This window comes from Suncus etruscus, chromosome 15, assembly GCF_024139225.1.
Source record: "Suncus etruscus isolate mSunEtr1 chromosome 15, mSunEtr1.pri.cur, whole genome shotgun sequence".
Classification (NCBI taxonomy): domain Eukaryota; kingdom Metazoa; phylum Chordata; class Mammalia; order Eulipotyphla; family Soricidae; genus Suncus; species Suncus etruscus.
In genome coordinates, this window is record NC_064862.1 from 77,287,574 (window position 1) to 77,309,688 (window position 22,115).

At 52.9% G+C, this 22,115-nt stretch overlaps 2 protein-coding genes across 3 annotated transcripts in view; one reads left to right on the top strand and one right to left on the bottom strand.

Annotated features, from left to right (window-relative positions):
- USP42 (ubiquitin specific peptidase 42) overlaps window positions 1–1,746 on the top strand; it is a 204,892-nt gene extending 203,146 nt beyond the window's left edge. Inside the window, exons 19-20 of the mRNA XM_049788571.1 lie at window positions 261–301; window positions 746–1,746. Coding sequence (XP_049644528.1) covers window positions 261–268 — 8 coding nt within the window. The 3' untranslated portion in view covers window positions 269–301; window positions 746–1,746. The remainder of the gene's footprint in view (window positions 1–260; window positions 302–745) is intronic.
- Window positions 1,747–1,840: 94 nt separating this feature from the next.
- CYTH3 (cytohesin 3) lies at window positions 1,841–9,844 on the bottom strand. 2 transcript variants are annotated; one of them, XM_049788666.1, is made up of 12 exons: window positions 9,766–9,844; window positions 8,836–8,900; window positions 8,646–8,712; window positions 6,826–6,944; window positions 6,273–6,353; window positions 5,988–6,100; window positions 5,409–5,557; window positions 5,185–5,296; window positions 4,353–4,429; window positions 4,177–4,248; window positions 3,913–4,067; window positions 1,841–3,738 (listed from the first exon to the last, which is right to left on the bottom strand). In XM_049788666.1, the coding sequence occupies exons 2-12, from the start codon at window positions 8,871–8,873 to the stop codon at window positions 3,666–3,668; spliced, it is 1,056 nt and encodes a 351-aa protein (XP_049644623.1). In that variant the 5' UTR covers window positions 8,874–8,900; window positions 9,766–9,844; the 3' UTR covers window positions 1,841–3,665. The 2 variants fall into 2 exon arrangements, with proteins under 2 accessions (XP_049644623.1, XP_049644622.1); XM_049788665.1 differs by lacking the exon at window positions 9,766–9,844 and having other exon boundaries at window positions 8,836–8,930.
- Window positions 9,845–22,115: the final 12,271 nt, after the last annotated feature.

A 22,115-nucleotide genomic window follows, 5' to 3' on the forward strand; every position in this document is an offset into this window, starting at 1 on the left:
CAGGGTGGCTGTGGAATGAAGCAAGTCTGAAAAAGCAGAGGTGCCTCTGCCTGACTCCATCACTGTCTCCAGTCTCCTATCCTAGTAAAAACCATGGGTGGGGAGAGTGAGCCACCACTGGTCCCCTGCCAGCCTACTTGACAGCAGCGAACCCAAGTCTGAGAAGGGTTTCAAGGAAGTGAGCATCGAGTGCAGAATCTGGGCACTGCCGCTGTGGAAAAGCAGCATTTAAACCCCTTTTCCTAATCTTTGCTTTCCAGGTGATTGAACTCAGCCTCCAACAAAATTTTCACTAGTTATGGTAAGTTGTCTCCTCCTGTGTATTTTGTGACTGTCCACAACAGGGGACACAAGGACTTAGGAGAGATGTGCTCCCCTAGCAAGGGCAGCACCCCTACTGACTTGCTGGGCCCATGGGGACCCTTCCTGTCAGGGAGTAAGCAAGCCCTGACCAGTGCCGCCTCACCCCACAGCCCTGTTTTGGCTCTGCTTGATGGGCCTTGGGGCCTGTGCCTGCCCTGTCCCTCAATCCTTCGCTTCATCTGGCCGGTCCTCAGGGCAGCATGGGCTGGTTCATAGTTACTAGATGAGTTCTGTGTGTCTACACTCAGGGGGACCCCCCCCCCAAACATGACAGAGGAGGGAGGTGGCGTGGCAGCAGCTGGGGCTCTGTGGGCATATTCATGCCCACATTTTTCCAGGAGCCCACACTGGGGCATTAATGCTGCTGCCTCTTGCTTTTCAGGTTCGACATGTTCAACAGAAGCCATCCCCAACCCAGCTTAAATTATAAATATAGAAAATAACTTTGTTCAAATCTGCGTGGTGCTTCTTTAGTAAATACTGTACAGATTTTACCATGGAGAACTTTTTTTTTAGTTTTTACCTTTTCTTAATTGCCCTTATTCCAAATGGATGAACACTTTGTACAACTGCTGACAGTTGTCAAGTCCGTGTATAGAATCCCACTGAATAACGCCCTGGACTAGAACATCTCAATGCTGCTTAATCACAGACTCAGGTTGATCCCGCGAATTCCATGCCCTTCTCCAAGTTAGACAGCCGGTTCCAGACCAACCGGGAAAGCATGGAATGACTAAAGTACAAACTGACAGTGTGTATATTTAATTTAAAGACTTATTTAAAGAATTCACACGCTCTCAACTAGACTTTTGAGAGATGTCTGTTTCCTGTAATGTCTGATACTAGAAACTAATTTGCTTCATATTTTAGTTGTATTCAAGATTTGAAGATGTATTTTATAGACAGGTTCTGTTTTTGAACTTTGTGGAAACTATTCCAATCAATTTACCAGTTATGATGAGTATTTACATTATGAATGTATAATCCCACATTATTTGTAAAGCCTCCAGTATGTTTTTATTACATAACACTTTTATACGGCGTCTCTTGTCTTGACTATGATATCGAAGTCTGAGTTGTCAGCTTGGTCCCTTCAAGTTTCTAGTTACAGACAAAATCATACTGTGATTTTATTTTTAATATGGATATGCTATCAAACTGTGATACACTTATATTCACGGGTCCTGCATCAGGAGATGGAGTGGGGAAAACTGTATTTAATACAGTTTGTATCTGAATAATCTGTATGGTTATACAGTTTGTGTTGTTCAGAGATGTCTAAGAGTTTGATCTTTGTTTTTTTAAAGATTAAAAAAAGCACTTGCCCCACTGTAAATAGAAGGCATGTAAACTTTCTATAGAATATAAATGGCAGCAAATGCACCCTGTGTCCGTCCTTCCTGCCCCTGGTGGTCACTGCAGTTGGCAGCTGGTCAGACCCGTGCACTGGTTCCCAGCAAGTTTGCCCAAAGCCTCGTTCTTGAACAATGCAGATGGTCTTTATTACATGAGCACAGTATTTGCAGTTTGACAGCCACACACCTTCCGATCTGACTAACCTCACTTGACAATAAAATAGCAATAGATACAGGATATTTTTTCATGCAAGTTATGGGCATATATACATGAATACCAACACACCCCAGAAATCACTTCTGTACACTATTTACACTGGAACTAGGCCTACTGGAAGTAGAAAGTTTCTAAGACGACAATGACAAGTCACGGTGCGGTACTGGGGGGCTCCCAGGGAGGGGCGCCTGCTAACTCCCCGTTTCCCAGACTGAACCAAACAGTGAGCTTAGGCATGGCGGGCCATGAGCACCAGAGTGAGCTACAAACCCTGGTGGCCCACCGGAGCTTGGGGGATGGCTGTGTGCCTGTCACTTTAATACTGTCACAACAATACCTGGAGTCAGTGGCCTCACAGAGGACATGCGTGAGCACCGACACCCCGACCCCGTGCAGGGAGCCTGGCATCCCCAGGGGCCTACCTGGGTCAGAGAGAAGAGGGGCCCGCAGGGTCCCCCTGGAAGACTGGAGGCGGAGTTGCATATAGGCCAGTCAGACATCCTGAGGCCAACCATCCTTCTCAAAAACTAGACAGGAGGAGTTGAGGTATCAGTGAAGTCGCTAAGCCTGAAAGCCTGGAATGAGCCAGAACGTGAGTGTGGTGAGGGGAGGAGGGCCGCCCCTGGGCCGCCAACATGACTTAAAGCTGCGTCCCCCGCAGATTCCCCACAAAGTGCGGCTCTGGGGGACTCTGGGAAGAGCAGCCCATGGGGACTTGGGGCCCAGAGGCTCTGAAGGGGGGAGGGTAAAAACGAAGCTCCCAATAAAGCAGCTAGAGGCATCTCATGGGAGACGAACTCCGGCTGCGTCCAGCTGGCAAACTGCGAACTCCGGAGTGCAGGTGCGGGCCAGGCTGTGCCCCGTTGACAGGGACCCTGAGTGCCACGCACCTCCTGCATCCGAGGGGTGCGGGAAACACCCAAAGGCGGACAATTTCCAGAAGGAGGTCTGGGATCAGGACACAATCCTTCGTTTGGCCAAAAGAAGCCACAGCAAAGGCCGCAGTCCTGCCATTGGACGCCAGGAGGCGCCGTGCACATGCTGTTACTAAGGGCGCACCCAGGCTTCCTGCAAGAACTCGGGGCTACAGGATAGGTGCCCCCCACCCCTAGACGCCCTGAGTACTGCCCCACCCCGGGATGCACGACCTCCTGGACTTGCCGCAGTGGGGGTGAGGGGCACACGTGGGCGCAGTGGCATCAGTGCACAGTATCCACGTGTCTGGAATTAGATTTATAGCTGCCTTCTAAAAATACTACAGTTAGAAAGTATCTGTCGTTATAATTTCGGAATATAAAAAGCATATAAAAGCTATAATCCTATATATCTGAGAAAAAAAATTCTGAATAAAAAACTTCCTTTCCTGTGTGAGTCAGCGTGAAGCTGCAGCTTCTAGAAGGGGCCCCAGTGCCAGGCACACGCAGGGTGGCGCGGTCAGCTGTGCTGTGCTGGGGGAAGCTTCTAGAAGGGCGCGTGTGGCCACTTTCCTTTGTGCAGGGGGCAGGAGGCAAAGTCCTGGAGCGCGGTGGCCCTGCCGCCAGCTCCCCAGGAGTGAGGGGCTCCTTCCTTTCCACCTGCCCGGCCACTCAGCGTGCTCTCTTGGCGGAGCCCTGGCTTCCTGGAACCTTCTGGAAAGGGCCGTCTGGGGCCCCGCTGTCCCCAGGAGGCTCTGCAGTCACTTTTTGCTGTGGGGCTTTGGTTGCCGTTTTGGCCTGTCCAGGCCAGGAATGCTATTTTTTGTTGGCGATTCTCCTTTTCCTCGTTGCCAACATGTCGTAGAACGGATCACGACTGATGCTTGCTCTGGGGGACAAGGACCACACAAGTGAGTGAGGGGATATCCAGGCACCCCAGGGAATCCCACCTCGCAAAGGGAGAGACAAGTCCAGAGAGGCACAGGCACCCAGCACCGCATGTGCACAAGTACTGCACATGCCCCAGCATACATGCCCCAGTACACATGCACCCTGCACCCACCTGATGGATTTCATCCATTCATCCTTCTCCTCGGGGCTGGGCGCCGAGATGCGGTAAACCACGTGGTTCCCCTCCACCACGCGCCCGTCTGCCTCTGTCTTACAGGCCTTGATCACCTGCCCTTTGTGGCTCGGGTTGTAAAGCTCGAAGCAGTTCTGGATCGGACAGAGGGAGCGTCACCCAGCACCATGGATGGTACGGACCGGCATGGTACTCCCCAGGATGAGGGGAGTGGGAAAGAGGGGAAAGGAAGGGGGTGCTCACAGGCTTTCGGGGGTCTTCCACCTCCCGGATGCTGAGGTTCTCCAGCGGGATGATTCCCCGGGGCTCCTTGTCCTAAACAGGAAAGTGGCCTCAGTCCCGGGGACCGAATCCCTGCAGGCCTGTTACTGAGGGGTCGCTGCCGGGACTGGCCCACCCATCTCAGCCACCCCACGCACCGTGGTGTACTCGAAGTAATAGAGGCAGTTGTCGGTAAGGATGAACCACCGCCGCTTCCAGGTCTTCACACGGCCACCTGTGAGAGAAGCGCTGGCTGAGCTCCTTCCTTGGAAGGGGAGGCCTTGTGCTGTGCCCAGTGCAGTCTGGGAGTCCAGGCCCCTTGCCGGCCTGAGAGCTGCAGAGAGCCCTCAGGGCCAGAGCACTCCGGTTGGGGCTGTCTATACGGCCCAGATCGACTCTGGAACCCACGGGAATGAAGAGGGGTGAGAAATGAGCAGAGGATGGTGTATCAAGCCCAAGCGAGGGGCCTGACTGCGTGGCCATGCTTGCATTCTTTGGGCTGGGCCAAGCCTGAAAAGGCATCTGTCTCCATCCTTTCCCTGGGGCCCTGCCAGGGCAGACAATGGGGACGGCGCAACAGTGACCCAGTCCTCCTGCTAGATCCGACAAACCCTGCCGTGCTTGGGATCTCTCTCTTCAGGGCTCATGAGACTAACTGTGATGCTGGATAGCGGCTGGTGGGGCACAGGCAAGTGTGCACCTTCCCCACTGTGCTGTTCACCTTGTCCAGTGCTTGGACATGAACTTATGGTTTTGATTTTTTGTTGAATTTTGGCCCACATCCAGCTGTGCTCAGGGGTTATTCCTGGCCCTGTGCTCCACAATTATTCCTGGCAGACTTAGGGGATCATAAGGGATGCCGGAGACCGAAGCTGCGTAGGCCATGTGCAAGGCAAACACCTGCCACGCTGTGCTATCGCTCCAGCCTTTTGTTTTAAGAAGACCGAGTTCACTGCAAAGTAGCAAGAAAGCAGAAGGCAAGCAGCTCACCCAGCTTCAGTAGCCAGCCCTCACGGTCGGGGTTAAAGAAGGTGTGCGTCAGATCGTTGCCATCATCCTCGGGGATCTTAAACGGCTCATTCTTGATGCTCTCGTAGAGGTTCTTGGGGAAGAAAATGCGTGCGCTGGGGTGGGGGCGCCTCCCAGAGGGCAGCCTGGGCGGAGAGCCAAGAAAGGGGGCTCTGGTGGCCACCACCCCCAAAGTCCCTGCTCACCCTCAGCAGCTCCTCGGGGAGGTCGCCTCCCTCATTAATGCCGCGATTCATAGTGACAAAGCGCTCGGCCGTGGGCTTGTCACGCACATTGTGGTTGTGCAGGCTCGTGTTGAGCATGATGATGGCGAACGAGAGCACGTAGCAGGTGTCTGCAAGGGTGGGAAGGGGCTAAGCTCAGATGGGGGGTTGTGGGCGTGGCCAGGGCGGGGTGGAGCCAGTCAGAAACAGGGCTGGCCAAGGGGTAGAATTGTGGGTGGGGTGACCCAAGTGATCTGTGGGTGGAGCTACAATGTGGGTGGAGCTAGTCAGGGCAGGGGTAGTGAGGGGTGGGGCTGGGGCTGGGTGGGTTGTAGGACTGTGGGGGTGGGGCTGATGTTGGGGCCAGGTTAGTTGAGGAGTGAGGGACTGCAGTGAGGGGTAGTGATATGGGCCTGACCCCTGGGGAGGGAGTTAGGGTTAGGAGGTCCATGAGAAGGTAGTGGTAGTCCCAGGAGGGGAGAGAGGGATCATGGCAGATGTTGGGGGCACACAGAGACATGGGAGGCTGGTCTTGCGGGACTGCTGAGGATGGCCGCTCACCCGTAGACTGGAAGACCCCGGGGTTGCACAGGCAGTAGCGGGCAGCGAAGGCCTCCATCATACGGTCTATCTTCTGTGCCTCCCCTGGCAGCCGGAAGCTCCATAGGAACTGCCTGGGGGGGGGGCAGTCAGGATTGGATGGGGGGGGATCCAGGGTCCCTTCCCCCACAGCAAGGGACCCCATGTCCACCACCCTATATGCCCAACAACCCCCCATCCCAGGCTGCCACACTCAACCTGAGATGTCGGGGTCCCCAAGCCACCAGCAGGCCGCAGGTCCCTCACCTCAAAGCTTGGACAAGGTTGAGGTCGGCAAACTCATGTAGTTCCACGAAGGCCTGGAGCACCTTGATATTGAACTCGTCCCTGGAGAGGGGGTGTGTGTGGCTGAGACACGAGCACATGACGGGTGCACTCGTGGGCACACACACTCAAGGGCATTCACTGCTGTACAGGCAGACCCAGAGATACCCGCATACGGTACACCCATACAAGTGCACACCCTGCACACCCCACAGACACCCCACCCCACACACAGGGCTGGACATCCAGAAGTCAAGCACAGTTGGGGCTCAGGATGTGCACAGGGCACTGCCCTTCACAATCTGGGTAGTTAAGGACCCAGTTCCCCAACACTGGATAGGTGCAATATCTGGACCCCACCTAAGGCTGCCCGATGCCTTTATAGGACAGGTGCTCGCCCACAGCAAGGATTCCCACCTTTATCCAACCCCCAGCCCTGCCAACCCAGAAGAAATGTGCCAGGTCCCGAGCAGAAAAGCGCAAGGAGCCCAGGGGCTCTCAGTGAGCGAGCAGGCTTCAGTGGGCCCATGCCCACCTCTCCCCCAGGTAGTCCCCGATGACCGTCTTGTTGAGGCCTTCGCCCTTGTATAGGAACTGGGCCACATCCTCAGGCGCTGTCTGCAGCAGGTCGTTCTCAATGAGGAACTGGATCCCCTAGGGGGCGGGAATAGGGTTAGGGGCACCCCCTTGCACACAGCTCTCCCGGACAGCAGGGGCAAACCCCTGAGGTGGCAGGAATCCAACCCCCACCCCAAGACCTTCTTCCAGTCTGCCTAGAATGCAAATGTGGCCGCCAGAGTGCTGACAGCTATTATATAAGACAGAGAGGCCAGGCCATGCTTGAGACTACCTCCAGAGACCCTGAAGTAGGCGCTGTCATGGAGGTTCCTGTCTCCAGACCAGAAACAAACTCAACCCCCCAAGAAGAGCTCTCCCAAGAGAGACTGCCTGGCTCATCACTGTCTGGAAGAGGTGCTAGTGGGAGCAAAGTCACCTTTTCGTTGAGCCTGTGGGCAAAGCCAGGTGGAAGGAGAGGCCTGACCGCCACTAGGCTGGCTCAGAGGTGACCTGGGAGCCTAGCATAGAGGCAAGCAACGAAAACAGGCCCAGTGGAGCAAGCACCAGTTCCGTTCCTGCAGCCTGTTCCAGGAATGCTCAAGAGTCTCTGAATTTGTAAAAATTCTTCACACCGTACAGTTAACATTTGCACGCCATCTGTCAAGCTTCAAATAAAGAAGTCCCTCCCCCCACTAATGAGTCTGACGATCCTAAATCTTGCTTGCCTATTTCTGGCAGGAACTGAGTGGGTTGTTGCCTCCTGGCGTCCAGCACGCAGAAGGGGCCAGGGGCACTGGGGGAGGGAAGGAGCACTGCTGAGGGTACTGGTGCTGCAACACGGCACATCTGCCATATTGATCAGGAAGAACTTTGTAATTTCACAGTGACTAAATATCAATGAATTAAAAACAAGGCCAGTGATGGGGCTGGAGAGATAGCATGGAGGTAGGGCGGTGGTTCGAATCCCGGCATCCCATATGGTCCCCCGAGCCTGCCAGGAGCGATTTCTGAGCATAGAGCCAGGAGTAACCCCTAAGCATTGCTGGGTGTGACCCAAAAACAAAACGAAGAAAGAAAAAAAAAAAAAACGAAGCCAGAGATATAGCAGAGGAGAGGACATTGGCCTTGAACAAAGCCAACCCAAGTTTGATCTCCGGCTTCCTATAAGGTCCCTTGAGCACTGCCAGGTGTGACCTAAAAACAAAGAAACACACACACACACACACACATACACACACACACACACACACACACACACACACACACACACACACACACACAGAAACCTTAACAGGAATTGTCCAGAAGAAAATAAGGATGATGGGGCACGGGCCGGAGAGATAGCATGGAGGTAAGGCATTTGTTTGCCTTGCATGCAGAAGGACAGTGGTTTGAATCGTGGTATCCCATATGGTCCCCCAAGCCTGCCAGGAGCGATTTCTGAGCGTGGAGCCAGGAGTAACCTCTGAGTGCTGCGGGGTGTGACCCAAAAATCAAAAAGCAAAGAAGGACAAACATGGATGACCCACAGGCCAGTGCCAAGACCAAACATGGGTACTGGGCTGTGGGTGGGCACGGACAGGCCTCAGACTCATTGTCTGCTCCCATTAAGGCCACAGTATAGCCTGAGCTCCAGGTCTGGATTTGTTCTGGGACATTACACCGGCCTGTGCTTGGGGAGACAAATGGAAACCACTGGCCCCCACAACCCCTGAGTCCAGCTGCACCTGAGCCCACCTCTGCCCCACCGAAACCATAGTCCAGAACCAGTGCATCCCATCCCTCCTCCCCTCCCACCTTTTTGGGGTCCATGTTGAACTTCTTCCTGCCCATGGCGATCTGTTTGTTCCTCTGGGATGTTTTGCTGCAAAACATGACATGAGCGGGAGTGTCACAGCTGCACTCACAGCAACTACGTGGCTGTGGCCTGCCACCCAGAGACATGCCAAGCCCTACCTGCTGCCTTCCCCAGGCCTCCCCTCAATACCTCTCCTCCACTGAGGTCAGGTTGTCAATTTCCGTCATCACCTCAGCGATCTCGTACTTTAGTCTCTGTAAGAGAAACATGTGAGCCAGGTGGAGGGGCTGGAAACAGCAGGAGAACAAGAGATGCCGCAGCCAGTCCAGGACTTTGGGGCTTTAGGGTTTAGAGATGTGGTCTCTCTCTCCCCACACTGAATCCTGTCACCATATCCAACAGTGGGCAAGCCCCAAGCCAGCCTAGGCTCATGGATGGGGTCCAGGCTGGGACCCACTGCCCGGGGTCCCCTGGAGCATAGGAAGACACCAGTGTTGGTCTGAGCTTCCCTCAAGGCCCCACTTGGCTGAGTTGGGCCAGCCTCTCAAGGAAGAAGGCATCTTGAAGCGAGTGGACAGTTCATAGGGCCTTTGTCCCAGGACTAGCAGAGGAGGGGACAGACCGCCCGGCATTGGGTCACTGAGCACCTGGCCCAGAAGTCTCTGCCTCATGGGCTCTAGGTCTCCTTACATGCTGCGGGACAGTGTCCTCAGATCCCACAAGACTGAAAGGCTGAGATGCAGCAGGGAACTCGGGGTTCCCAATTGACATCATTGCCCATTGACATCAGCTTTGCCCCTAAAAAGATGCAGGCCTGGCCTCTCATCATCTGTCATGTGACTCAGGCACACAACACATACACACACTTACATGCACACACACAATACATCCCTGACTACTGAAACGCCCTGTTGACCTTTAGCCCAGAGCATTTCTTTTGTTTTATTTTGAGACCACACCCAGCAATGCTAAGGGGTCACTCCAGGCTCTGAACTCAGGAATCACTCCTGGCAGGCTCGGAAGACCCTATGGGATGCCGGGGATTGAACCCGGGTTGATCACATAAAAGGCAAGTACCCTCCCCACTGGGCTCTGTCTCTGGCCCAGCCCTCGCCTCACCTCGATATCGTCAATAAGCTCCTTCTTCCTCCGCCGGATGTCCAGGAGCTCCTCCCTCTCCTCTACCGACAGGTCTTCAGGCACTGAAATGAGAGGCAACAATTGACCACGGGCCCAAAGAAGCAGGGAACATTCCGTATGGTGGTGCAGCATCTCTCCAGTGACCCTGTCAAGCTCTGGGCAAAAGAAATGGAGGGCACAGACAGTGCCACTTGCACACAAGGCGAGTCCCTGGTATATGTGAGTCAGGGCTTCATCTCTGACACCCCTATAAAAAAGACCTAGGCCAGGGCCAGAGTGATAGCACCGTGGGTAGGGTGTTTGCCTTGCATGTGGCTGACCCAAGTTCAATCCCCGGCATCACACATGGTTCCACAAGCCTTCTAGGAGCGATTTCTTTTTTTTTTTTTGTTTTCGGTCCACACCCGGTGGTGCTCAGGGTTTACTCCTGGCTGTCTGCTCAGAAATAGCTCCTGGCAAAAAATCCTAAATGGAACAAAGAAAGCCTCTTCAACAAGTGGTGTTGGCAAAACTGGGTAGCCACTTGCAAAAAATTGAACTTAGATCCCCAGCTAACATCATGTACGAAGGTAAAATCCAAATGGATTAAAGACCTCGATATCAGCCCCAAAACCATAAGATATATAGAACAATACGTAGGTAAAACACTCCAGGACATTGAGGCTAAAGGCATCTTCAAGGAAGAAACTGCACTCTCCAAGCAAGTGAAAGCAGAAATTAACAGATGGGAATATATTAAGCTGAGAAGCTTCTGCACCTCAAAGGAAATAGTGCCCAAGATACAAGAGCCACCCACTGAGTGGGAGAAACTATTCACCCAATACCCATCAGATAAGGGGCTAATCTCCAAAATATACAAGGCACTGACAGAACTTTACAAGAAAAAAACATCTAATCCCATCAAAAAATGGGGAGAAGAAATGAACAGACACTTTGACAAAGAAGAAATACAGATGGCCAAAAGACACATGAAAAAGTGCTCCACATCACTAATCATCAGGGAGATGCAAATCAAAACAACGATGAGATATCACCTCACACCACAGAGAATGGCACACATCACAAAGAATGAGAATAAACAGTGTTGGCGGGGATGTGGGGAGAAAGGAACTCTTATCCACTGCTGGTGGGAATGCCGTCTAGTTCAACCTTTATGGAAAGCGATATGGAGATTCCTCCAAAAACTGGAAATCGAGCTCCCATACGATCCAGCTATACCACTCCTAGGAATATACCCTAGGAACACAAAAATACAATACAAAAACCCCTTCCTTACACCTATATTCATTGCAGCACTATTTACCATAGCAAGACTCTGGAAACAACCAAGATGCCCTTCAACAGACGAATGGCTAAAGAAACTGTGGTACATATACACAATGGAATATTATGCAGCTGTCAGGAGAGATGAAGTCATGAAATTTTCCTATACATGGATGTACACGGAATCTATTATGCTGAGTGAAATAAGTCAGAGAGTGAGAAAAAAACGCAGAATGGTCTCACACATTTATGGGTTTTAAGAAAAATGAAAGACATTCTTGCAATAATAACTTTCAGACACAAAAGAGAAAAGAGCTGGAAGTTCCAGCTCACCTCAGGAAGCTCATCACAAAGAGTGATGAGTTTAGTTGGATAAATAACTACATTTTGAACTGTCCTAATAATGAGAATGTATGAGGGAAATTGAGAACCTGTTTAGAGTACAGGCGGGGGTCGGGTGGGGAGGAGGGAGACTTGGGACATTGGTGATGGGAATGTTGCACTGGTGATGGGTGGTGTTAAAAAAAAAAAAAGTATAAAAGATGCAGTACAATTTAGGATTAAAAAAAAAAAAAAAAAAAAAAAAAGATGGGGCCGGGCGGTGGCGCTGGAGGTAAGGTGCCTGCCTTGCCTGCGCTAGCCTAGGACGGACCGCGGTTCGATCCCCCGGCGCCCCATATGGTCCCCCAAGAAGCCAGGAGCAACTTCTGAGCGCATAGCCAGGAGTAACCCCTGAGCGTCACAGGGTGTGGCCCAAAAACCAAAAAAAAAAAAAAAAAAAAAAAAAAAAAGATGCTTGTCACCTATTATGAGAGGGAATTTCCTATATTTTATGAAACCAGAGTAAAGAAAAGTTCAATGTGAACCAATATGAAAAAAAAAAAAAAAAAAAAAAGAAATAGCTCCTGGCAGGCACGGGGGACCATATGGGACACCGGGATTCGAACCAACCACCTTTGATCCTGGATCGGCTGCTTGCAAGGCAAACGCCGCTGTGCTATCTTTCCGGGCCCTCTAGGAGCGATTTCTAAGCACAGAGCCAAGAGTAATCCCTAAGTGTTGCCAGGTATAGCTAAAAAAAAAAAAAAAGGAAAGAAAGTAAGAAAGGAGCTAGACCTAATTGAGCAAGAAGGGGTCCAGAGCATAGTACAGTGGAGAGAGCGTGTAGAGAGGGCCTCAATCAGACTCCGGTTTATTCCTGAACACTGCAGAGTGGCCCAGAAGGCTCACAAAAAGCACAGCCACATCCCTGGGAGCTGACAGGGACCCACTGGCCCAGACAGTCACATCACCTGCAGTGACCACGGGTCACCTGGCACTGCTTGGGAGATGCTCAAAGGCCGATAAAGGCACTTTGACGTTTAGCACCTCAAGAAAGTCAGATGCAGGACAGTGTAGTAGCACAGCTGTAGGGCATTTGCCTTTTACGTGACCTATCCAGGATGGACCCAGGTTCAATTCCCAGCATCCCATATGATCCCGCAAGCCTGCCAGGAACAATTTCTGAGCGCAGAGACAGGAGTAACCCGAGTGCCACTGGGTGTGGCCCCTCACCAAAAAACACAAACTAATAAAAGAAAGTCTGACTCAAGACTCAAGGTTTGCCACACTCCAGAATCGCAAAATAAGCAAAAAATGGCTTCACAGGGACCAGAGCGATAACACAGTAGTAGGGTGTTTGCCTTGCATGCAGCTAACCCCAAGACGAACCTTGGTTCAATCCCTGGTGTCCCATATGGTCCCCCCAAACCAGGAGCGATTTCTGAGCGCATAGCTAGGAGTTATCCCTAAGCATCACCAGGTTTTACCCAAAAGACAATAAAACAACAAAAGAGGCCAGAGCGGTGGTGCAGCAGTAGGGCATTTGCCTTGTATGCTGCTAACCAAGGATGGACCATGGTTCAATCCCCCGGCATCCCATATGGTCTCCCCAAGCCAGGAGCAATTTTTGTGAGCATAGCCAGAAGCGTCACTGAGTGTGGCCAAAAACCAAAAAGGAAAAAAAAAAATTAAAAATTAAAATAAAAAAAAATAAAAAATGGGGCGAGAGCGATGGCGCTGGAGGTAAGGAGTTTGTCTGCCTGGCAAGCACTCTCCTAAGATGGACTATGGTTTGACCCCCCGGCGTTCCATATGGTCCCCCGAAACCAGGAGCGATTTCTGAACGCAGAGCCAGGAGTCACCCCTGAGCGTCAATGGGTGTGGCCCAAAAACAAAACAGAACAAAACAAAAATCAAAAATGGCTTCCCAAAGCCTGGCAGTCTTGCGAGGACTTAGGTGAGCAGGAGGTAGTTGACAGTCTTGGCTCATCATAAAAGCTGAGAGGGACACGCGGTCACCTTGGCTGACCATGCTGGGAGGGACATGCAGTCATCCCAGCCAGACTTTGGGTGACATGCAAGCATTGTCCCCAACACAACTACTCTCTGAGAAGATCTAACAGAACAAAGCAGGCCCTGCCCTGTTAGCTCTGATCTGGGCAGGTCGAAGAGGCCAAGATAAAACCTTCCAGGGATACCTGACCTGAGGCCATTCGGGGAACCGTGAGGCACTGGGTACTGAACGTGAGTACCACCTGCAAAGCGTAAAGTCTGGGTCCAACCTTCAAACCCATCTAGGTATCTCAGTGTCAAACCAAAGATCAGAAAGATGTGATTCCAGAGAAAACAGGGTATTTATTCTTTCACATCCTATTCTCCTTAAAGTCCTGTCTCTTAAAGTCTTTAAAGTCTCTCTCTCCTCTCTCTCCTTTCTCCTCTCCTCTCTCTTCTCTCCTCCCTCCTCTCTCTCTCTTAAAGTCCTTAACGTCTCTCTCTCTATCCTCTCTCCTCCTCTCTTTTCTCTACTCTCCCCTCCCCTGCCCACCCCTTCTCTGTCTCTGTCTCTGTCTCTCTCTCCTTCCCCGCCCCCCACTCCATCTACTCCACTCCAGGCACAACCACGCATGAAGCCAACACTAGGCACAAGGATGGCAGAAAGCATGAGCATGAGGATGCTCAGGGGCTCAGTGCTCGGGCTCCAAGTGCAGATTTCCCCCAATTGTAGGAGGGCCTAGGGGAGATGGTTCTGTCCCCTCATCCCTCACCCACTGCAGAGATCCCTCCCCAGGCTAGGCTGGTGGGGGTGGATGGGGTTGTCACACACTGGCCTCCGCCCCCGGCCCAGCTGTCAGAGCGGGACAGGCCATCCCTTCCCGGGCTGGGCCGGCTGCACCTCAGATTCGGAAAGAAGGTCTTTGTGTGGAAAGAGCCGGGCTGGCCAGCTGCGTGGGAGGGCGGAGTGGGGGTCAGGCCGCACTGAAAGGAGCACAGAGAACCCCCGGGTGACCTTCACCCCCCAAAAATGAGCCTTTGGGAAGGGAGCAGGGCACAGGCGCCAGAGGACTGAGCTGCCCCCAAGCTTTATCCGCCTTCAGCTGTGGCGAGGGGGGGCGGGAGCCCCATGCCTACCCACACCCCAAGCAGGGCCTGTCTTTCTAAAAGGTCCAGGGCCTGGCTGCCTCCCCCTCTGCTGAGTAATTCACGGGGCTACAGGAGACACTTTTGTGGGTCCAGGCCGAATTACAGGGGGCCCCAGTTCTGAGCAGACCGAGCCCGTGTGCTGCCATGGTCGCTGTGCACGACAGCTGTTCCCCAGCTGTCCCGGCCATGCAGGAAGGATGGGGACTGGGGGCAGGGCCAGGCCACCAGGAGAGGCAGAGGAAGTGGGGGGGCCAGACCACCCGAGTCTCCCACCCGCACTGTCTCCAGCCCCAGTTTGAAGCTCTACCTCACCTCAGCCAGTTCAGGAAAATTGATCAGAGGAAGGAGGTGGTGGGCTAGGGGCAAAAGTCTGGGGTAGCAGTCACTCTGGAGGGGCACTCTAGGAGGGTAAAAGGTGTCACTTCATATAGCAAAACTATTAACGAAGGCTAGAATGACAGCACAGTGGACAGGGTATCTTCCTTGCACACGGCTGATCCAAGTTCGATCCCCAGCATCCCATATGGTCCCCCAGAGCCTGCCAGAGGTGACCCTAAGCACAAAGCCAGGAGTAAACTCAGAGTACTACTGGGCATGACTCTTCCACACTCCTCAAAAAAAATTAACAATGGGTGCCAGAGCAACAGTACAGCAGGCAAGGATTCAATCCCAGGCTCCACATAGGGACCCTAACCCCACCCACCCATCACAAAACCTCAGACAACCCCAAATCTTGCAGAGGACCAGAAAGTCAAAGGAATGGGGCCCGAGTGGTGCTAGCCTAGGACGGACCGAGCGAACCATATAGCCCAAGCCAGGAGTGATTTCTGAATGCACTGCCAGGAGTAACCCCTGAGCATCACCAGGTGTGACCCAAAAAAAACAAACAACGACGACAACAAAAAGAAAGACAAAGGGGAACGGGAAATGAAGGTTTGTTTTCTTTTTGGGAAACAAAGTTCACACTGGAGTGGTTGGGGCTCCTGCCTTGGGCTCTCCCAACTTTGGTTCTAACCCCTGTATGATACCCTGAGCATGCCCACGAGTTGCTCCTGAACATAGTGCCAGAAATAGCTTCTGAGTAATTAGATGGGGATGGCCCCCAAAACAAGACGGCAAATCCCAGAAATCAAAATGGTGACACAGAGCAGAGGCAATCTTTATTCTCTGCTTTGTGATTTCTTGTACATTTAGTTTTTGGTCTTGTTTTGGACCAATACTCAAGGTGGACTCCTGGTTCTGCGTTCAGAGATCTCATCTGGGGGCCGGGTAGGTGGCGCTGGAAGTAAGGTGTCTGCCTTGCAAGCGCTAGCCAAGGAAGGACCGCGGTTCGATCCCCCGGCGTCCCATATGGTCCCCCCAAGCCAGGGGCGATTTCTGAGCACATAGCCAGGAGTAACCCCTGAGCGTCAAACGGGTGTGGCCCAAAAAAAAAAAAAAAAAAGAGATCTCATCTGGTTAGGCACAGGGAACAGTGTAGGGTGCTGGGGAATGAGCCTGGGTGACTGAACAGTGTCACAATAGTGTGCATAACAGGCGCTTTCGGGCCCGGAGAGATAGCACAGCGGTGTTTGCCTTGCAAGCAGCTGATCCAGGACCAAAGGTGGTTGGTTCGAATCCCGGTGTCCCATATGGTCCCCCGTGCCTGCCAGGAGCTATTTCTGAGCAGACAGCCAGGAGTAACCCATGAGCAACGCCGGGTGTGGCCCCCCCAAAAAACAAACAAACAAACAAACAGGCGCTTTCCCTGCTCCAGCCTCAGCGGGCTTGTTCCACAGAGGGTCAGAGACTCGCAGGATCCCTGGAAGGCCACTGGGTCCTCATAAAGGTGTCGAAGATGGGGCCCATTCCTGAGTGTGTGAAAGCAAGTGTGTGTGCGAAAACGAGTGTATGTGCGTGTGCGAGTGAGTGAATGTGTGAGTGAGGGAGCAAGCTTACATAAAAGCAAGTGTGTGCAAGGGTGAGCATACGTGTGTGAGAGTGAGGCTTGTATGTGAGTACATGTCAGTAAGTGGGTGTGTGTGGGATGTGTGTGTGAATATGAGAATGTGATATGTGTGAGAATATAGTTGAGAATGTGTGTATGTGTGTGTATGTGAGAGAGAGAGAACGAGAACTTGAGAGAGAGAGAGAGAGAAAGAGAGAGAGAGAGAGAGAGAGAGAGAGAGAGAGAGAGAGAGAGAGAGAGAACACAAGAACTTGAGCATGCCTAAGTGTGCCTGAGGTGAAGAGGTGTGTGTCCCACACATTAGAGGCAGGTCAGCAAGACTCCACCAGCATCAGGGTCTGCACAGATGAGTCCTCAGTTGTCTGAGATGTGCCCTGATGATGCAGGTGACGGGTGACAGGGCAAAGTTCAGGCCCAGGGCAGCTAGGACAGCTGATCCAGCCACTTCCACAACCTGGGCCTGCCTCCCTGACCCTTGATCCCACTTCACACCTGCCACCAGAAAGTTCCATGCTCGTGTTATGTCCAACTGCACACTGGATTTCATGACTGAAGGGAAACGTTTCAAAGGTCAGTGGATCTGGGGGGTGGGTTGGGGGCACAGGAACCAGCTCTCCTCCCCCTGATCCTGGTGGCTCAGACAGCAGTCATAAGCCTCCCCCGTCCCCGCCACAGACTGGTATGCAGCCTAGGGAAGAAGACCAGACCCACCCACAGCCAAAGGCACAGGGATTTTCCCAGAGCTGCTTAGGCAACTGATTTTGAGGTGCCCTCCCAGGAAAATGAGGGGCAGACTAAGTCTCGAAGGCCACATCTGTCCCCACAAGAGCCCCACCAGTGGACAGTCCCTCCTCCCAGTGACCACTTCATCAACAGCCACAAAGTAAAGCTCCGCATCTCTCCCACATTGCCAAGGGGGCTGGGGCTAGAAGGGTCCAGAGGTGCTGACAAAGCAACTCTGCACAGAATCGGGGAGATGGAGAGCAGGTGCCTGATGCATCTACACAGAAGCAGCTCAAAGACAAGTCGGAACCACACAGGTTCCTGCAGCGGTACACAAAAGGGGCCTGCAGGGTCCCCAGCTTCTGAGCATCTGGAGGGGTTAGGAAGAGCTATTGGAGGTCCAGTTCGCAAACACCTGGGAACACAGAGCTTACAAGAGATCCAGGGGACCCTTTGAGAGGACCCTTAGAGAGGAGAGTGGGGAAGGCACTTGTCTTGACCAGGGTTCAATTCCAAGGTACCCTATGCAGCTCCAGGAGTGTTACCTAAGCACCACCACTAGACATGTGTTCCCCCAAAATAAAGGGGAAACCAAGGTGCCTGAACCCTAGTATCAGCCCAACTCTGACCTCCCAGCTTCAACATAGAAAGACCTGGATCATCTGGTGGGCAAGTGAGCGAGAGTCCAGACATGGCCTCGGCAACCTCAGACCATGGACCATCAAGACACAAAACAACCCAACTAGGAGCTGGAGAGATAACATGGAGGTAGGGCATTTGCATTGCATGCAGAAGGACGGTGGTTCGAATCCCGGCATCCCATGTGGTCCCCGAGCCTGCAAGAAGCGATTTCTGAGTGTAGAACCAAGAGTAACCCCTGAGCTCAGTCAGGTGTGATCCAAAAAACAAAAACAAAAAACAAACAAAAAACCCAACTAGCCTTATTGCGCCAGAGAAACAACAAATGCCAGAGACCAGGCTCAAGAGCACTCAGGGAGGGGCCGGGCGGTGGCGCTGGAGGTAAGGTGCCTGCTTTGCCTGCGCTAGCCTAGGACGGACCGCGGTTCGATCCCCCGGCGCCCCATATGGTCCCCCAAGAAGCCAGGAGCAACTTCTGAGCTCATAGCCAGGAGTAACCCCTGAGCGTCACAGGGTGTGGCCCAAAAACAAAACAAAACAAAAAAAAAGAGCACTCAGGGCACTGACAGCCACAGCCAAAATCCCCCAGGAGGGCTGGAGTGGTGGCGGTAGGGTGTTTGGTGTGCATGCGCGCTAAACTAAGACGGACTGCGGTTGGATCCCCCGGAGTCCCATATGGTCCCCCAAGCCAGGAGCGATTTCTGAGTAACTCCTGAACGTCACCAGGTGTGGCCCAAAAAAGAAGCAAAAAAATAAAACAAAGCAAAACAAAACAAAACAAAACAAAACAAAAAACAAAACAGGAAACACCCTCCATCCCCCACCCCCCAGACTCCTGCCTGAGGCTGAACCAAAGAAGAAAGGTCTGGAAAAATGAACAGAGGACAAGCAGCAGACGCCACGGGAAGGACAGTCGCCAGCAAAGACACCAGGTGCACCTACCTGGCTGGGATCCAGGAGGGGAGGGCCCATTCCTACCCCCCAACACCAAGGGATCAGCTCAAGAAATCCCGGGCAGAAAGGAAAGCAGCAGAGGCTTTGGGCTGGGGCCCTGAAGCAGCACTTACTGCACTCATGGCTGTCACCAGCACAGACAGAGTTTGTGCAGGGAAGGCAGTCAGGACACCTGCCCCACCCTCAGGGGCTGCCCAGCCCTAACTCAGCTGCGCCCCTGTTGACAGACCACAGAAGTGGCAGGGAGCTTGGAATTCGGTTTGTGGGGAGGCACTCCAGGGTTTGTTCCAGGTGTGGAAATGCTGCACCCACTCGTGTGTGTACTTGAAAGTTTGACCAGACCTCAAAAGAGAACCTTCAGGCCCGAAGAGATTGCACAGCAGTAGCACAGTGATAGGGCATTTGCTTTGCACATGGGCCAACAGTGGTTGGATTCTCAGCATCCCATATGGTCCCCTGAGCCCGCCAGGAGCAATCTTTTATTTATTTATTTATTTATTTATTTATTTATTTATTTATTTATTTTTTGATTTTTGGGTCACACCTGGCAGTGCTCAGGGGTTACTCCTGGCTCTATGCTCAGAAATCGCTCCTGGCAGGCTCAGGGAACCATATGGGATGCCAGGATTTGAACTACCGACCTTCTGCATGAAAGGCAAACACCTTACCTCCATGCTATCTCTCTGGCCCCTAGCAGGAGCAATTTCTGAGCACAGAGCCAGGAGTAACTCCTGAGAGCAGCCAGGTGTGACCCCCCCCCAAAAAAAAGGAACCTTCCAAGTAACCCTACCCCCCCCAAAAAAAAAAGAACCATCCAAACTGGAACTTTAGCGCTGGGTGGCAGGGGTTTTGTAGCACCTGTTTTTCTGAGCCCAAAGCTGTATGTGTATATATATGTATATTTGTTGTTGTTGTTTGGTTTTGGTTTTTGAGTCCGTAAGGGATGTCACGTCGGTTGCATGCAAGACAAACACCCTCCCCACTGTGGTACTGCTCTGACTCTCGAGGGTGTTTTCTTACTATCCCCAAGAATGCGAAACAGTCGGCTGGTCAGCTGGTAGGAAGGCTCATATCCTCCTCGAGAAGTTCTAGAATCTTCTACCTGCTGATTTTCTTTCTTTCTCTCACTACTGGCCAGAGATGAGGCAAATGGTGCCTTGATTCCTACACACAACCCCCAGACTCACAGCATCAGCCAGGACCCTCCCCCCCCCCCCCATTTTCCTTCTGAGAATCATCCAAGCTTTGGGTAAGCAAATGCGTCACTGTTTGGTTCTGAAGCGACCAGTGACTATTACTAAACTTCCCACCTCGGAGTGAATCTGAAGGCGAGCCTAGACCTCACAGTGTCCACAAGGGCAGCTCAGGGGACACTTGACTCAGTCAACATCAGAGCCCAGGGACTCCCCAAGCTCTATGGGTGGTGAGCAGGATTCATAGGCTCCAACTTCACGCCCACCCTTTTCTCCCGGGATTTATGGGGTCTCCACTGCTCTCCCAGGGCTTTTCCCTCTCCTCTTCTGGGGGTCCTTCAGCCCTCAGATATGACTTCACCCCAACTTCGCATTTCCACCCTGGCACCCGAAACAAATGGAACACATAAATGACTCCCGATCTAGGGGGCATGTTCATCCTCTATTGGGAGCTTCAGGGTTCTCAGAAAAGCCTGAGACAGCAGCGTGGGCCCCTCACCTTCTGCTCAGTGGGTCATGCCGGCCAAGAAGGCTGCAAGGCTCAGTCCAGGCAGGCGTTCCCCCAGCACAGAATGAAGGGGCTGTCCATGTCCATAGGATCTGTACACAGGGCCTGTCCATGGGATTTGTCCACAGATCTGCCCATAGGCTTATCTCTGAGGCCTGTCCATGTCTGTGGGGTCTGTCTAAGGACCAGAAGCGGCAGCCTGCCAGAGCCCCCAGCCTGAGCATGGAAAACAGGTGGGCAGGGGTTTGACATATTGGCTCACTGATGGTCGTAGGGTGACTGGGGAGTGGTCCTAGCCCCTAAGTCGCCTCCCTCTCTAGCCTCAGCGCTAAGGCCACTTTCTCTTAGGGGCCAAACAGAACAAAGGTCTCCCAGGGGACAGACAGGGCTAGGCAGCAGTGGCTGGTTCTCCTTAGGCTCCAGCTGGAAGGGGCAGGGGGGTAGGGATTCCTCCCACGCAAGGGTGGCCCCACTTCCAGACACTGTCCTCTGCCCCCACAGATCCTGGGTCTGACCCCGCCCACATCTGGAGGGGGCCCAATGCTCAGCAGAGAAGGGGAGCCTTGGGCCACACAGCTCTGCCCAGGGGCCAGCTACCCCAGTCCCCCCAGTTCCAGGTGTTCCCAGGGCCCTCTCCATAGGGCAACAAACAGCATCTGTACTGGTGTGTCCCCAGTCATGCTCGGGGCCTCCTCATCCCTTGTCTCAAACCCTGCAGGCCTGTGCTGCTCAAGGTAGTTTGGGGAGCTCAGGTCTTGGCTCCGCTCCCCTTCCCTCCCTATGGATGCCTTGCCCTAGAAGGGAGAACATAACTTCTGCGGGGATGAAGGAGCAGGGGTGCCCCTCAAACACCTCCTCGGAGAGCAGAGCAACTTGCCCATTCTTTTTTTTGGTCGGGGGCGGAGGGTTTGGGTCACACCCAGCAGTGCTCAGGGGTTACTCCTGACTCTATACTCAGAAATCGCTCCTGGCAGGCACAGGGGACCATATGGGATGCTGGGATTTGAACCAATGACCTTCTGCATGAAAGGCAAACGCCTTACCTCCATGCTATCTCTCCGGCCCCAACTCGCCCATTCTAGCAGCATCTGTCCTGCTAGAATCAACCTGCTTCTCCATCCCTGTGGGAGCGAGGCTGTGTCGTGGATCTGACCACAATGGGGGGAGATACAGAGAGGGGTAGAGAGAATAGACCAGTGGTCTCAAGTGGGGCTTCTTGGGGTAAAGGAATGTTCAGGGGTGGGGGAGGAACAGCTAATGGCCTCGGGACAGGCAGTGCCCACAGATGATCGCTGTGACCCTGAGCCCATCTCTGCAAACAAAATGTGTCCTCCACACCTATACCAGGCTCAAATTCATTTGTCTGTCCATCCATCCATCCGTCTGGGGCACTTCTGAGCCCAGACATCACATGGGAGCACAGCCAACTAACACCTGCTCCACAGAGTCTGAAAACCATTTCACAGGCTCATTCCTAGCCTGGTAAGGCCCTGAGCACCACTGGGCTTGATCACTGGGTTTGATCCCTGGGGTCCCCCAGGACCTCCAAGTCTGGGCAGCAGCATCAGGTCCGAGCATGGGATGGCAGGGTGAGCACAAGGTGCCCAGGGTCAGCGGAGAACAGGGCCCAAGATTCTGA

Excerpts from the sequence above, each read along its gene's own strand:
- CYTH3 (XM_049788665.1), bottom strand. The coding sequence starts at position 8,915 with ATGTTTCTCTTACAGAGACTAAAGTACGAGATCGCTGAGGTGATGACG. Across the intron at positions 4,430-5,184 it reads GGGCTGGCTACTGAAGCTGG|GTGGCCGTGTGAAGACCTGG; the intron begins GTGAGCTGCTTG and ends CTTCTCTCACAG. Across the intron at positions 3,739-3,912 it reads GAATGGATGAAATCCATCAG|AGCAAGCATCAGTCGTGATC; the intron begins GTGGGTGCAGGG and ends CTTGTCCCCCAG.